This window comes from Glycine max, chromosome 17 (genome assembly GCF_000004515.6).
Source record: "Glycine max cultivar Williams 82 chromosome 17, Glycine_max_v4.0, whole genome shotgun sequence".
Classification (NCBI taxonomy): Eukaryota; Viridiplantae; Streptophyta; class Magnoliopsida; order Fabales; family Fabaceae; genus Glycine; species Glycine max.
In genome coordinates this window covers 23575144-23593268 of record NC_038253.2, presented here as the reverse complement: position 1 = coordinate 23593268, position 18125 = coordinate 23575144, and the positions used below count along the sequence as shown (strand labels likewise).

Sequence of the window (18125 nt, the reverse complement as noted above, 5' to 3'; positions counted from 1 at the left end):
ATTATATCATCTTTCAGACTGGTACCACTTGTTGTAACCATAACTTGAATTTTCAAGTGCTTTCCAAGCTCTTTGCACACTTGAGAAGTCTGCAATGCCAATTCTCGGGTTGGGACCAGTATAACAACTGCATTACAGAAAAAATACATTGAAAACATTCAATTCAAAGCAAGGGTAAAGCCAATCATCATGCTTATTCAAAAAGTCCACAACCATGAAATAACTGAAGATGATGCAGAAATGAATCATGAATCAACAATGCCACCAAAAATATATCAACTATTTTTAGCTATTGCAATAAAATCCAAGTATCCAAAAATTCATCTTCATCTAAAATAACTTTTCAGAAGAATCAACAAGATATCCATTAATTTAAAGGGAATATCAAAATCTTATAACTAAAACATAGAGCTTTTATTAAAACCAGATGTCCAGTAGAGAATAAAGAGAACACAAATAAACTCTGAATTTAGCATTGTTTCATATATATATATTGCTTCAATTCTGTGTAGGCTCACATCTCAGGTTTGTTGTACCAAGTGAAGACTGAAACTAAAGACAATCAACATGTAAGTTGTAATAGTTGCAGTATCGTTCATTTTTTATGACAAAAACCAACTTGATGTGCCCTTCAAACTTGAAAGTTCGGCTTGTTACTGCAACTCCAGCTGAACCTTACCAGTCACAAGTCCCATTTTCTTTTTTTAATAGAACACTGCTTACAATCAGTAACAGGCTACCAGATATGCTTATGGAACTGAGACATCTTTAAATACTATTCTTTCAACTAGGCTATGAGAATCATGTGAAAAGCTTAAGGCAAGAGAACTAGAGGAGGGCATCAAACCTTGAATAACATTATTGTCCTGGTCAATTTTTTCCAATGCAGGAATGCAAAATGCAGCTGTTTTGCCAGTTTCGTTCTTAGCCCTAGCAAGAATGTCACTACCAGTAAGAGCAATCGGAATGCTTTCTTCTTGGATGGGAGAAGGCCTTTCAAAACCCTTCTCATATATTCCCATGAGCAGCTCACGCTTCAAAAAGTAATCCTCAACCTCATTTCCTTTAGTTGGCCGTTACATCCTGAGGAGCAAAAAGGCACCAAATCAAGACAAACAGGTATATATTATAAAATAAAAGTTAATAATGACAAACCCATAATCATAGTAGCTATACGACTAATAAATGGATGGTATTATTTTATGCCTTTCAAGTAGATATTAGAAAATTAAGTAATTATTTACATGTAAAATCTAATAACACCACTCAGAAAATTAAAACTTAGGGTAAAAGCCATTGATTGCACTAGTTACAAGGAACAAAATTCAGTACATCTACTAAATCTCTAGACAAAGTATAATTAGTTGAACTAGTTCATAAATTCTACAAGTATGATTGTAGTCTAAATAACTGACAGCAAATCAGTACAAGAAATTAAAAAAAAAAGACATCAATCAATCAATGAAATTCCAGTTAAATTCTATGACAAGAATTTTCTTCACTAAACATTTATAATGTGTGAAAAAATGACTCCATACTTAAAGGATATGCAAAAAAAAAAGTATGGAATTAGAAATATCACAAGTAAGGTGTAATGCTCTAAGGATCTCAAAGAAAATATATGATTAACACAAAATGCACATAACAAATAACTTGAGGCATACCATGATGTTATTCCATGACCATACCTCTGTCCTATAGCGAGTATCAGCTGGTGGAATCTTTAGTCTTGCTTTCCAATCTTGGGAACTAATAGCGAGTATCAGCTGGTGGAATCTTTAGTCTTGCTTTCCAATCTTGGGAACTAATAAAGGAAAACCAAAAAACAAATGAGGATTCTCTTTCCTTTTGAAATAACAGAACCACTAACAAGAAAATAGCTTCATCTAGCAATAATAGAACAAAACCATACAATGTAATTTTATAATTCCAACTTATTGTAAACTCATAATTGCACCAAAATAAGTTGTAATTAATAATCTTAATAGTTTATAAACGTCATATTATAAACAGATAAACAATAAAACATGTTTCAATCATTGTTATCATAATTGTATAAATTGCTATACAATTCATGTGATTCGATTCAATTCTAAGACACAGCAATTCAGAACGCATTTATAATTTTGGTACTAAATTGCACCTAGAATCATCCGTACTGATACGAATTGCAGGAATCTCTATATTGTATAATGGAGCAATAGGATCTTGCATAAAACCAGGTCTGCTCAGGTCATGCAAAATCTGATAACCATGGTTTCAATAATCACAATTTAAGAAACATTTATTAGTTATATTGCTGAAAGTGTAATGAAAAGCCTTAAATACAAATTACAAATATCTAACGAGAATAATAAGTTAATAAAAGGAAAAAAGGATAGTTATGCTAACTACCAAGAGGCAAGAGCAACAAGACTGATGCAAATTCCCAAATAAAAATAGATCATTGATGTAATTTCTTTTTATGATCAATAATAGTTCACTCAGATAAAAAATTTCAGAGGGCAATCCAACCAGACAAGGAGCCATGCAAAACAAGGTAAAAGTTCCATGCATTTCAGTTCTGAAAAGAACACAAGCAGCAACACATAGAAAAACAACACCACAACAGGACCTCACAATCAGGCTAGACAGACAATGGGATCTCTTTGATCTAGAGATGCCAAAAGAAGACAGGTTCCAGCAATACCAGTGTTATCAATGACATATCACACAAAATGACAAACCAATAACCCAGTATATCATATAACAGATAGTGTTGCAGGCAAATAGCAGAAGTCGTATTCACATATCGTTTGAAATTCATGATATATCAATTATTATACATGTATTGAAATTTAAGTTGCATGAAAATAAAAATTGGAATAATATTAACTCAAAAAGTTAAATTAGCATTAGCCAGAGACTTGCTGGAGATGACATAAGGTTACAGGATGCAAGCTGCAACCACAACACCCATGGCCGAAACAGTCCTGATCCCCAGGAATTCCACAATGCAAGAGTACTATAGCAGCGCCACAACAATTATTTAACAACACCCATGCTTTTTTGAGTCCGATGATGAACTGTTTGATTCCTAGATTAATTTTAACCAAGGGGTAAACTCATTGTCAAGCAAATCTAAATTAGAACAAAAAAATTTGTAACCCGTAATACCTTGCACACAATGGAAGTTCATCTATGTATTTCAATAGAGTCTCGGGTGATAGTGCAGATTTTCCCTCCTAACAACCCATTTATAGTCAACCATTAGAATAATAAAACAAACAGTAATAAGATGACAAGAATTATTTAAAAAGCTTGACAAGAACACCTAGCAGTTTGAAGCTTGGATGAAATACCCATGCCCATAGGGTGAAATGTCTAATGGATCAAACACTAAACCAACCAAAAAAATAAAATTAGACCAACTTGGGCTAAATGACACTACTTGAAATGTTTGAGAATGAAAATATGCACACAAAAAGGATCCTAGTTTGCTGAGAGATGTGTGTATATATATAAATGAGGAAAAAAAAAAGGATTTATGTCATTTATGTGTACTTTAAGAGAGGTATTATATTTTCTTTTGTTTTCTGAAGACCTAGCTACCTAAGCCACAACGAATGGGTAGTGAAGGTAACAAAAAAATTGAAAGTATAAATTTCGTTTATACGTTGTATGACAAAAATTTATAGGAGAAAAGAAAAAGGTAACAAATATTCTTTAACCTTAGATTTGACTAGCTTGAAATTTGAATCTAAGCTATTCTCCTTCAAGCCTTCTAGGATCTATCAATGATAAAATTTTCAGGTGTCAATTGAGAAAGGTATAAGAAGGTTAATTTATCAGAAAGAGAGGAAGATGGTCATCGTAGTACATAGATTTAACAACAGGTTTTCAACAAACAAAGAATGACTGAATCAACAGAAAATAACTAATAATCATAGTTTAACAAATTTGAAAATATTAAGTACTAATTATTGGCTGTGGTGAGACAAACCTATACTTCAACTATTTAACAAATTTAAAGTGTAGTCCCATACTACCATGCCTGAATCAATAGAAAATAACTAATCATCATAGTTTGGCTTGTGTACAACACAGACACTCCTCAATTCAACCATTCTAATAATCCAATTTTTTCTTTACTTGTCAGCAGATTTTTTTTTCATACTTATGTTTTGCCATGTACGTCTTTCGGTTATTTTATTGATCATAGTTTGGCTTCAGTAAAATCTGGACTACACAGTAATCTAGTTTTCTTTTCCAATAATTATTCTAATATGAACTAATAATTTCCAAGAGGCAGAACTTTAACATAATATAATGATAACTTGATATTAAAACAATGCTTCTTGTTTTCATAACTTACCTAATGCAAAGTGGGGGAGTAAAGCGGATAATTGTATCATGTGTTGGCTTGGCAAGGACTCCTCTATACTTTAATTTTTTGCATAGCTCACAGCCAGATACAGGGAACAAATTTTTGCTGTTAAACTCCACTCCAATGAACAATCCTCTTCCCCGTACCTCCTTCACGTAGTCTGGATATTGCTGCTGAATCTTAAGCAGCTGACCAACAAGCTCCTCTCCCATTTGGGCAGATCTGTTCAATAGTAATACATCATTTGCAGATTTTATATATTAATATCTCAGAAAATTCACAGTAGAAAAAATAAATGAACCAGCAAGCCAGTGTTTGTAAGTATCATCAGCTACAAACTCCAAAGAATCACTCATGGGAATTTACGGTGCAGTAAATATTCTCATCTCAGTCAATTGTTTCTCTTTTGGAAATATAAATGGTTCTGTTCATAGATCGCTTTTGCAAATGGAGTAGTCTAATTTTGTCCCATGATCCTATCAACTTGAACAAAACTAACATCCCTAACCCAAAATAAAGCAAAGGCTTAAATCCAGTTTTGGTCCCCCTATTTTGCTCAATCTGCAATTTTGATCCTTCCATTTTAAAAGAGACATTTGGTCCCCCTGTTTTAAAAAATCTGCAATTTTAGTCCCAATATTTCAAAATAAAGACATTTGGTCCTTTTATTTTAGGAAATTCACAATTTTGATCCTCATATTTTTTTTTAAAAAAAATTACCAATTTCGGTACAATCTTCAATTTTATTTACATTTTGTTTCATTTATTTCTTACATTATAATTAATTAAATAATTTTTTGATGATATCTTGAATGAATATGTTAGGTCTAGGATTCAATTGCATCAAAATAAAATAAAAACGTAGGCAAAATTGAGAATTTGACTAAAATTAAAAATTTTATAAAATAGGCCAGCCAAATGTTTTTATTTTGAAATAGGGGACTAAAGTTGTGAATTTTTTTAAAACAGAGGGATTAAATATCTCTATTTTAAAATAGAGGGACCAAAATTGCATTTAAGCCTAAAACAAACTATATACTATAAGATTCCAGGTTCCAACAGAAAGGAGAGTTATGTCTCTTCACATGATCTGACAAATAAAGGGCTTTAAGGATGAAAACAGATGCCCGTCATAATCCAGAAGTTTGACAACTACAAACAAGAAAATGCTAAACAAAAGGAGCAGACTAAAATAAATTATAAATTTATAATAAAATGAAACCTTCCATGCTGTCCCGGTTGTATACAAAGCATCACATCTTTGTCTGCAAGAACTGCACTAACTGGTATAACTCCTCCACCCAATGCTTTCCCTAGTATCTGAGTAAAAAGACAGTTAAAACAGTTATGCATGGTGGTATAGAAAGGAGATAGAACCTTAAAAAAGGTGGGGATAAAAAGAGTTTGCACTTTGCAGCAGAGGCAGTAAATTTATCATTTTCTTGAAAGAAAACACAAAATTGGGTGGCCAAGTCTTTCAAGTGGAAGGTAGTCAAATGCATCTAAATCCAACTGCATACTTGCTAAGTGCAATGGCAATTTCTATTGTCTATGATTCAGGAATGTTCATAAAATATATATTTATAGGAATGAAGGGAGAAACTATAATGATTTTGACTAAAAGTATATATCCAAAAGATTTAATGTCATAAAGCAACTTTTTTTTATTAAAATCATTGAGAAACTAATCCAAACATGATATTATCTGATTTATTAGTCAAACACAAAAAACATAACCATTCCAAATAATGATATCATATGCTTAAAAGAAGTATGGTATCTATGGAATCAACTACACATGCTTTTTTCTTGCCAAATAGTTTCAATTTCAAGTCTAAAATATTGTTTGGTATATCAACGAGTTTTGCATTACTGCCGAGGGCCTAACACAACCTCCTCCTTTACTCAGACTTGGAACCAGATATGAAACCATAGGTGGAGTTCCTAGATCTAAAATTTTGTTAACCCTATGACGACAGGTAATGTTTATATGAATCTAGAGTATATATATAATGTACTCAAGAAGTAAAGGTGATTTCTAACCACAATATCTGGGCGAACTTCTTCCCACTCACAAGCCAACATCTTCTGTTGGTTAATTTTGAAAATCGAGATAATCCTGGATAAATCTGAAGTCGTGTATAAACACTTTTAGATTGAATCAAATTTCGGGGTTCAACCAAAATTGTTCAATCGGATAAAATCAGAAGATTATAATTCAAGAGTTTTGTTTTGGTCTTGTATGTTTTTCACATGTTATGCTTTCTGAACCAGGATGATTATTTATAATCAAAGAACAGGTGGTTTTTGGCGGTTGAAGGAAGTTATGGAAGTTTTATCCTTTAAAAAAACGGTTGGCGGTTGATGGAAGTTTATCTTTTTAAAAAACTGTCTTTTCTTGAAAAATAACTTCCATGTAACTTCCAAAATTTGACTTCCATGTAACTTCCAAAATTTGACTAAACCGAACATCTCGTTATTACATTAAAACAAGCGTGCACTCTTATTTTAACATAATAAATAGATCAATTACACTAAAATGTCCAACAAACCTCCCCCATTTTAGTGTAATTACCGATCAAATCACCAAAGTCATAACATACAACAAACTACTGCATAGATGAAATATCGTGACGATTGAATTTCATCTTAGCAAATTACACGTTTCAAATATTCGAATATCAGGGTGTCACTAAGGATTGAACCCTTTCTATTCATAATGAATACATGAAGATAATCTGCACAATAGTTTATAACATTACTCTTGCTCGACACTAGTTTAGTAGCCTGTGTCCCTATCCTTCATAAGCATATCAAAGCCAAGTCCCAGCTTCTTGAAGCGGCTAAAATTCATGCTTATATAGGTAGTCCTTTTCTTTCTTGCACCTGTAAATGCAATTTTTCAAAAGAACCATTGAGAAGTTATACTTCAACCTCCTTAACTTACAGAACCGAACACATTCCTTTTGGGATACTTTCGATGATGTGTTCCAATCTCTACAAGTTAAGCTTTCCACATTGAATTCAGCACCTAATGTCATATTAGATGGGAATTGGGTATCTTAACATAAGAGATTTCAGATGGACTTTAATCCTAATCCCACAGCCGACCTTTTCACGAGATCTCTACTTAACCCTTTGGTTAAATGATCGGCCAAATTATGCTGAGTTCTCACAAACTCCACTGATATCACACCATGCATGATTAACTCCCGAACCATGTTGTGTCTAACACCCAAGTGTCTAGACTTCCCATTATACACTTGACTATATGCCTTAGCCAAAGTTGCCTGACTATCACACCTGATAGACATGGGAGGTATAGGTTTGGGCCACAATGGAATCTCATAGATCAGATTTCTTAGCCACTCAGCTTCTTTACCAGCTGCTGCTAAAGCTACAAATTCAGATTCCATTGTTGAATTTGTAATGCAGGTATGTTTCTTGGATGCCCAAGAGATAGCACCTCCTCCAAGGAGGAATACCCAACCACTTGTGGATGAATAATCCTCCATATTGGTTATCCAACTTGCATCAGAGTAACCTTCAATAACCGAAGGAAATCCAGTATATGTCAAACCATAGTCAATGGTTCCCTTTAAGTACTTGAATACTCTATTCATAGCTTGCCAATGATGAGAACTAGGATTACTTGTAAACCTACTGAGTTTAGCAACAGCATAAGCTATATCAGGCCTAGTACTAATCATTGCATACATGAGTGATCCTATCGCCCTTGAGTATTCAAGTTGAGACACTGCTACACCTTTATTAGGTAATAGCTTCAGGTTAGGATCAATGGGAGTACTTACCGGAGAACAATCTTTAAAATTAAATTTCTCCAATATCTTCTCAATATAATGTGATTGAGAGATGGAAATACCATTGTTTCCACGTTTGATCTTTATTCCAAAGATCACATCCGCCTCCCCCATATCTTTCATATCAAACTTAGAAGACAAAAATGCCTTAGTTTCATCAACTTGATCTTGGTCGGTACCAAAGATCAACATGTCGTCTACATACAGACAAATGATAACTCCTTTGCCATGAGTATCAAACTTGTTGTATAGACATTTATCTGCTTGGTTTATAACAAAACCACTAGACAACACAACCTCATCAAATTTTTGATGCCATTGCTTAGGCGCTTGTTTCAAGCCATAAAGAGATTTCATCAGTTTACACACCTTATTTTCATTTCCTGGCATAACAAACCCTTCAGGTTGTTTCATGTATATCTCTTCATCCAATTCACCATTTAAGAATGCAGTTTTCACATCCATTTGGTGAATCATCAAATTGTGGATAGCAGCAAGTGCTAACAACAGTCTAATAGTGGATATCCTAGCAACAGGAGCATAAGTATCGAAAAAATCAATACCCTCCTTTTGCCTAAAGCCTTGGATAACCAATCTGGCTTTGTACTTGTCAACAGTACCATCCACTTTCATCTTTCTCCTAAAGATCATCTTACATCCTAATGGCTTACATCCAGGAGGTAAGTCAACCAATTTCCAGGTATTATTTTGCATGATGGAATCCATCTCACTTTGGATTGCTTCTTTCCAGAATACAGCATCCCTTGAAGCCATTGCTTCACTAAATGTCGAGAAGAAATCATATGTTTGTCATCATCAAAAAGGGGGAGAATGTGAATGTATGTATACATGATTTTGATGATGTCAAAGAAGAATCAAACAAGGTTGCTTCAAATGATAAAGCATTTGCTTCAAGAATAATTCAAGAGTGCTTCAACAAGCAAAGCCATGTTTCAGGATTCATTAAAGACCAAGCCTTGCCTTAAAACAAAGTGTTTTCAAGACATTCAAGGCTCTAGTAATCGATTACCAGGAAGTGTAATCGATTACCAGAAGACAGGGTTGAGAAATAGCTGTTGAAAAATGTTTTGAATTTGAATTTTCAACATGTAATCGATTACCATATGTCTGTAATCGATTACCAGCAACGAAACTTTGGAAATTCAAATTCAAAAGTCATAACCCTTCAAATTATAACTGTGTAATCGATTACACAAACATTGTAATCGATTACCAGTGGAAAGTTTTCAGAAAATCTGCCAACAGTCACATCTTTTCATTAGATTTGTGAATGGCCATCAAAGGCCTATAAATAGGTGACTTGGGCACGAATTTTATGCAGAGAGTATTTTTGGTCCAAAATGTCTTATCCTCTCAAAAGACAATGAGAGAGATTCCAAAAGAACTTCATTGTCAAATGCTCTCTCAAAAGAAATCCTTGACCAAACACTTGCAAAATCTATAAGGATTCTTACATGATCTTCATTGTAATATTCTTCTCTTAAAGAGAGAATTCTTCTTCTATTCTTCTTATTCAATGAGATTGGTTAAGAGACTGTGAGTCTCTTGTTGTAAAGCATCTGAACACAAGGGATGGGTTGTCCCTGTGTGGTTCAGACTTTGTAAAGGATTTTACAAAGATAGTGGAAATCTCAAGTGGGTTGCTTGAGTACTGGACGTAGGCACGAGTTGTGGCCGAACCAGTATAAAACTGTGTTTGCATTCTCTTTTCCCTTATCTTATTTATTTTGTTGCAATCAATTGTGTCTTGCATGTTTAAAGAACATTGTTAAATTGATTGTTGTTGCTTCTTCTGTATTCTAAGCCTATCCCTCTTAAGATTATTGAGGCCACAAGGTCCAACAAGTGGTATCAGAGCAGGATTCTTGTATAAAGTTTAAAAACTTCAAGAATAGATATGGCCTCATCCAAATTTCCATTTTCTGAGGGAAATTCTATCAATAGTTGAAGGTATATCCTCAATATTAACTGAGACTTTCGACATGGAATTCATGTCCTTTGGCCTAGGTATAGATGTAAACCTTTGTTCATCAAAGATAGCATCTCGTGACTCTATAACCGAGTTCACAGCAACAGAATCATTAGATTCTAGCACATAGAATCTATATGCTTTAGAATGTTCAGCATATCCAATAAATATGCAATCTATACCTCTTTCACCTATGGTTTTCCTTTTAGGTTCTGTAAGCCTGACTACAGCCCTACATCCCCAAATTTTGAGATAACTCAAATTTGGTGTCTTTTTGTGCCAAAGTTCATATGGGGTAACCTTATTCCTTTTGTTAGGAATTCGGTTCAACAAGTAACAGGCTGTCAACATAGCCTCACCCCAAAATCCTTCACTTAAACCCGAATAGGATAACATGGAATTCACCATTTCTTTCAAGGTTCTATTCTTCCTTTCGGCTACACCATTCTGTTGTGGTGTATAGGGAGCTGTAGTTTGATGTATTATTCCAGTAGATTGAAAATAAATCGGATCATAATACTCACCTCCCCTATCCGTACGAAGAGTTTTGATTAGCCCATTTTGATGAAGTTCTACCTTTTTCTTATAAATTTTAAATTTATCAAGAGCTTCATCTTTTGTATTTAATAAATATACATAACAATACCTTGATGCATCATCAATAAAAGTAACAAGATATTTTTTATGACCTAATGATGGAGTAGCATGCAAATCACACAAATCACTATGAATAAGGTCTAAGACTTTAGTCTCACTTTTAACATCCTTAAAAGGTTTCCTAGTGATCTTGGTCAACATGCAAGTTTTGCATTTTTCAATGTTCATATCAAAAGGAGGAATCATACTTGTTTTTGACATATCTTTTAATCTTTTGTAATGAACATGTCCTAATCTAGCATGCCAAATTTCTGATTTTGTCATATTAGTTATAGAACTACACGAGGCCATACAAACAGATTCATGAACAAAAGGAACATCAATGTTTAATTTAAACATTCCATTACAACGATAACCAAATCCAACAAACGAACCATGTCTTGACAAGATGTACTTGTCACTTTCAAGTACTTGCTTGAAACCACAATTATTTAAAACCATACCAGACAATAAGTTCTTACGAATACCAGGTACAAATAAGACATTATCCAAATACAAACTTTTTCCGGAAGTAAAAACTAAATTCACACAACCTAATCCTAGGATTGGTTCAGTTGCAACATTGCCCATCTTCACGATAGAGCCATCATCGATTGGTCTAAATTCCTTGAACCAACGACGATCTTTGCACACATGGCTTGTTGCTCCCGAATCAAACCACCAAGCAACGTCATCATCCTGCACATAGAATGCATCAGATATTAGTGATACATAATTTGAATTCGTATTCGAATTAAAATTATTCACTACAATCTGACCTTGTTGCTTTTTAGGATCATTAGATCCACTTGGACCAGCCTTGTTCTTTCCTTTGAACACCCGGCAATCCCTCTTTAAATGACCAGGTTTCCCACACTTCCAACATGACAATTTTGTCTGTTTGTTTGGACCTTTGTTCTTATTTCCTTGAAATTTTCGTTTGTTACCTTTAGCATTGTAATTTTGCTTAACTGTTCCACTTTCCTCTACCATATTAACGGAAGAGGAACCTGCTACGGTTTTATCATTGACTTTGTCAATTTCCTGAGCCCTCAGCGACTCCTCAATCATGAAATGACTACCGAGTTGAACCAGAGTCAACTCTTCCTTCATATGTTTCAAGGTATGCTTGAAGTCTTTCCAAGAAGAAGGCAGTTTATCAATTATAGATGAAACTGCAATGGATTCATCCATTTTCAAATCATGTTGAGTAAACTGACCCAAAATCCGCAGCAGTTCATTATATTGCTCCATAACAGGCCTCGAATCAATCATTTTGTAATTAAAGAAATTACTAACTAAGAATTTGTTACTTGAGGCATCTTCTGCCATATACTTGGATTCAAGAGAGTCCCATAATTCCTTAGCAGACTCAACATTTTGATAAATATCAAAGAGAGAGTCAGATATACCGTTCAGAATGTGTCCATGACAAATGTAATCATCGTTCTCCCATTTCAAACGCTTCCTTGTTTGATCCAGAGTTTCGTCTTCCATATACACCGGCATCGGTGTACTCAGCACATACACCACATTCAATGTTGTCAAGAGAAAATGCATATTCTTTTGCCATCTTCTGAAATCCTGCCCTTCAAACTTGTCCAACTTCGCAAACTTGCTTGTCATCTTCAAACTATCGTTCGTCATCTCGAAAGATTTGATTCAATCTTTTGTTGGTTAATTTTGAAAATCGAGATAATCCTGGATAAATCTGAAGTCGTGTATAAACACTTTCAGATTGAATCAAATTTCGGGGTTCAACCAAAATTGTTCAATCGGATAAAATCAGAAGATTATAATTCAAGAGTTTTGTTTTGGTCTTGTATGTTTTTCACATGTTATGCTTTCTGAACCAGGATGATTATTTATAATCAAAGAACAAGTGGTTTTTGGCGGTTGAAGGAAGTTATGGAAGTTTTATCCTTTAATAAAAACGGTTGGCGGTTGATGGGAGTTTATCTTTTTAAAAAACTGTCTTTTCTTGAAAAATAACTTCCATGTAACTTCCAAAATTTGACTTCCATGTAACTTCCAAAATTTGCCTAAACCGAGCATCTCGTTATTACATTAAAACAAGTGTGCACTCTTATTTTAACATAATAAAGAGATCAATTACACTAAAATGTCCAACATCTTCCCTGTTCTTAACTTCAGGACAACCATTATTTTATGTAGAAGGAAAAGTAAATATAATCCCAAGTTCATAATTGCAAATATGAAACCCATAATTCACAGAAGGATCCTCTTTTTTAGGTCCATCATCCTTTGTCCTAAATGGATTTGAAATTTGTCGCCCCCAGGCAGCAGCACTAAAATTATGAGACCCACAGTATACCTAACCAATAGAAGGTGCATCCCTCCCAGATTAGGAGCATCTACGCATCACCTGAGCAAACCATTTTCAATCAAATCACTTGAAACATACATTTGTGATGTGGGAAGGAACTCAGTGACAATCATATGAATGAATACACTAATACAGTTCATATCTGGGTCCTTTGAAACCATGGTCACACAGAGTAAAATTGCATCAACAACAACTCGTTAATTAACTACACAATTGTGAGATGGAAAGCATAAACAAAGAAATGACAAAAGTTTATCCTACAGACAGATTTGGATACTGTCCTTTTCCTTAGAAACATGAGTATCGTGTTCGGAGAGAAAAACACAGAACATGTGCACTTACAATATAGGACAAAAAATAGTGGGGAGCCTCCAAAACATTGATAATTATTACAGCAGGAGTAAAAGAACTAGCATATTAAATATTACACTCCATGTAACTAAACGAAAATAAATAAAGCTTAATTGCACATTTTACTACCCAATTATCTTCATTTTGTGAATTTTACTACTAAGTTTTTTTTTTTGCACATTTTACCATGTTTTTTTTGCTAGCGTGTCCCTAAAAATACAACAACTAACTTTTGAGTATAGTTTCCATAACAAGAATACATACATGAGTATAAAATATAAATCAGTATAAAGTTAGTTACCTTGATATGCATTGGATGACCTATTCTTTCATGTGTATGAGGGATGGCATCATGAAGTATATTTGAAGTCTTCAACCTTTGCCATGTTTTCTGTCCAAAAGTAGAGAATCAGCTATGCATTGTCCACATAATTACATCTATGTACAATGTCAAAACTTCACCTTCCTAAGATAATTTTGAAAAGAATTTCTAAAATTAAATTTCAATACTAATACAAGAGTCACAAGCTAAATGAGATTCACATCTGTGATGCCAAAAAGATTTCAAAACTAACAAACAAATTTGTTTTTTTAAATTGAAATGGCTTTTGGGGGGTATTTGCTGACTCGACATATTCCTCTAAAATAACCCTTTGAGAATGTGTTTTCCACATGTTAAGAGAGATGGACTCATCCTAAATAGGGACCTACAAATTGTCCCATGCAATCTTTGCAAGAGTGTGTGCCTCTCTCTCCATGTGATCCTGTTACTTTAAAAACTCAACTGAGGACTCAAATTTGTCCTTGTCTCCATCATGCAGAATTGTCTTAAAAGACATTTCTCTGGAACCCTTTTTTTAATAATGAGGGTACTGGTGATAACACCTAAACAGTTAATGGTCAATATCTGCTTATTTGTTATTTGAAAATATAAATATAATACAGTATTTTTGTTTTCTTATTTCAATTAAGTGAGACATTTGACAAAATATTGACCACAACCTACTAAGGGAACCAGCACAATCACAAAAATAAAGGGTACCCAAGAATCTAGCTATATATATATATATATATATTCCCTGACACATCTAATTTATTTATTAAAAGCTGATAAGAAAATCATATTACCTTTGTGAAGCAAAGAATATATCTTGAAGGCAAAATCCCATTATAAGCATTCTTCACTCTTTCAATAGTGGGGAATATAATCCTAACAGAAGGATTCTTCAGTTCTTCACTAGCATTCCAGCAGCCCCACTGCCAAGACATAATAAATTATTGAATTAAATAATAAACATAATTTCAACAAATCATGCATCTTGCAGAAAAGATGTAAAACTTTTCAAGGAAATATAATGTAAGAGCAAAGGCCTTCAAATTTCTTCGGGATCAGACTCTTCTGAATTAAAATGTTGCAATGATTTCTTCCCAACAGAAGATGAAAAATCTGCAAGAAATTTTGAATTGACAGATGAACCAATAGAAGATGCACCTGATAGACAGAAAAGGTATCAAACAATATATAGTCCAAAAGGAGGAAAAAAGAATGAGGTCAGCTTGTTGATTTTAACCTGTAATGAAAAAAGGTTGCCATTGTACTCAATAATATTCAAAATAAGCACTTACAGCATATAATTTCAGACTTGAATGATTCATTCCATCTGTATTGATTTAGAACCTAGTACAGAAAGTAACAATAACTATTAATAACTGAGTTTTTCAAAAAATATTTTAGCATAAATCTATTCATTCGCAACCAGTATCAAGAGTGCTATTTAAAGATAACAAAACTAAAACAAGGAATCAAACATAACCTTAATTTCAACAATAAACAAAGTGTGACTATTTCAATCTATTAGAAATAAGTAGCTCAAGGGGGAGGGGGGATTGCAGTAGCCTTATAAGGAGTATTTTGGCCATATTTCTAGCCAATATGAGACATCTTAATATACACCCAAGATTGGACATCCAAAACATCTGAACCGTTAAATTTACAGGTTTTGGAAATTTGCAGGCAGCCTACCACAGAGATAAGATAGGCTCCCATACCATATTAGAAATGAGTTAAGCCTAACTCAATTCCAAAAGTTGGCTCAAAGGGAAAGAGTTGTCAAAGTCTTATAAGGGGCATTTTGACCAAATTCCTAGCTAGTGTGGAACATCTTAACACAGTTAATGCAAAAAGAACTTCCTGCACAGTTTATGAACAGTGAATGAACTGCAGAGAGACACAGTGAAAGCGAATAATTTATCAAGAAAAATGAATATGCTTAATGGGTTTTCCTGAACAAGGTTGGCCCATCTTCAAACAAGATATTCTACAAGATATAAAGATATAATATTAGTTTCAACTGATGATTCATAGCTAATATTATAGAACTAAAACTAGTCCACAAGAAGGAACATACGAAGTGTTTGCTGTGCGAGAGAGGCTTGAAGCTAAGTTCCTGTTCAATGATAATACCATGCTTAGTATTGACATAGGTGAAATGCTTAAATAATTAGTAGACAAAAAGAAGCTTACACATCCGGCATTTGGCAATTATTTGCAGAAGTCTTTGTGAAATTGTTCAAAGATAAATCACTGAAAGAGAACATAAAGTGAGAATAAATTTCATAATTCAATGAGTGCTAACTAAAGAGATATGCTTACATATGCCTTTTTATGCTCAGTATCCAATCAGGAATTGGTCCACTTAGAGAATTGTTAGTCAGAAACCTGCATCCATCATGAATATATGTCTCATTATATCAGAAAAAAATAAGTTGAGAAAAAGCAACCAACATTCTTGAGATCAAATTAATATAAACATTCGCATCCTTTCGGTTAATCTTCTTGCTAGCAAATGAAAATACACACTTACAAGTAATTTAGATTTCCTAAATCCTGAAATGAATCTGGGATTGAACCTGTTAACATGTTGGAGCTCAGATCTCTGAAAGAGAAAATAGGAAATTACTGTGATGTAGTAATGGCACATGCCACTTCCAAATTCTAACAACAAAATATAATGGAGGTAATTTCAAGTTTCCAATAATTTTTAATTTTTTTTTCTCTTTTTGCTGGCATTTTGAAACACAATATTGCAGATAATAATTTGCACAAATGATGCATGCTAAAATTTATATCCACATTCTTGGTAGTTATAGTGTCATTATACTGGTATAACTAACCAACAAATCACAATCACCTTAAAGGACATGCCCCCAATGATTACACAAACAGATGAAGAGTGTCCAAAAATAAGTCTTGAAAAATATCTAACAATAGTTGATTACCAGAGGGGCAAAGAAGTGTTAATCACAAAATTAATTGGATTCAAATTATTTCCTAAATCCTGATCTTTATAATGTAGAAATTCCATACTCATAAACTTTATCTAATGAAGAATAGAGGGAGAAAAGGTGCTACCTAACAATATAGGTGCAAAATTAAAATAAACACATACTGTAGAAATGGAGATGATAAAATGATCAAATTATTACAGAGTGACTTCTAAATCCTTAATTGCGTCATGATTCAACTAAAATTAGAATGTGTTTTTGCATACTAAAATTAAATAGATAATAATGAGATTGGTAAACAGGTAGATAAAAAACTAAAGAATATATAGCTAGTTATATACTCTTGATGCAACTTACATGCTTTTCAAACTTTCTATTTCTCCAATGTAGTTTGGAATGGGACCAGTTATTAAGCAATTCCTCAATTCCCTGAGTAACAGAAATATGATAGAAGCCTAAATGAATTATATAGTTCTTCGCTTAAGAGTAGTTAAGGTTTCAACTCACAGTCTTAGCAAAAGTTTCAAATTCTTCAGATTAGGAAATGTCATAGTTGGTCCCTTCAAATCAGATATCCTTCTGATATATAAATGTTTCATCAATGAAAAGAAGATGTTCCACTATAAGAGATTGCATTCCATTACGATTGTAAAATGCACACAAAATGTAATAATTTTGGAATACTCTTAAAAGGACAAAGTGCTCACAATTCTGTCAAATTTGTTAAGTAAGATATGACAGAAGGAATTGGGTCGTCCAAGGATGTGCCCTGCAAATCCCTACAAAAAGTTTTCTTAGATAATACAATGCAAGTTAATCATGATATAAATTTATTTTATTCTTCAACAGAGAAAAGGTCATGGATGAACCAAAATTTATCCCGTCTAGTTTTTATACTCAACTGGTTTCACAAAGGTGTTTAGAAGCTGTTGGAGCTTCTAATGGAATCACCGAAAAGGTGCTTAGAAGCTAGGGCTACATTCCTTTGCTTATTGTTTTCTTTTATCTATTTCATTTCATGCATTCATTCTTTTAAAGCAAAATTTATCTAAACAAAGAATTTTAAAATCCAAAGAATTTAATTGACGCAAATAAATTTTCTACAATTAAAATTCCTTATTCAAACACTACTTGTTTATAGAACAAGTTTAACTTAGTTTCTTTCTAACTCAATTTTGATAGTTTTTTTTCCTTATATTTGACTCATTGTATGGCATGTCTCAAATCTATCTGATTCATTAACATAATATATAAATTTTAATATTTTTTATAATTAAATTATAGTATTAAATAATTAATGTATAATTTATAATATATAATATATATTTT

The 18125-nt window shown here is 33.2% G+C and overlaps 1 protein-coding gene and 1 pseudogene across 1 annotated transcript; both read right to left on the bottom strand.

Annotated features, from left to right (window-relative positions):
- Window positions 1–2926: 2926 nt before the first annotated feature.
- On the bottom strand, window positions 2927–6453 carry LOC100807297 (ornithine aminotransferase, mitochondrial-like; annotated as a pseudogene).
- A 9309-nt stretch (window positions 6454–15762) lies between these two features.
- Window positions 15763–17368, bottom strand: LOC102664811 (probable LRR receptor-like serine/threonine-protein kinase At1g53430). Its single transcript, XM_041011407.1, has 7 exons — window positions 17304–17368; window positions 17154–17225; window positions 16376–16447; window positions 16165–16230; window positions 16036–16095; window positions 15920–15958; window positions 15763–15829 (listed from the first exon to the last, which is right to left on the bottom strand). Exons 1-7 carry the CDS (start codon window positions 17345–17347, stop codon window positions 15763–15765), a joined length of 420 nt encoding a protein of 139 aa, XP_040867341.1. The 5' UTR covers window positions 17348–17368.
- Between the last annotated feature and the right edge of the window lie 757 nt (window positions 17369–18125).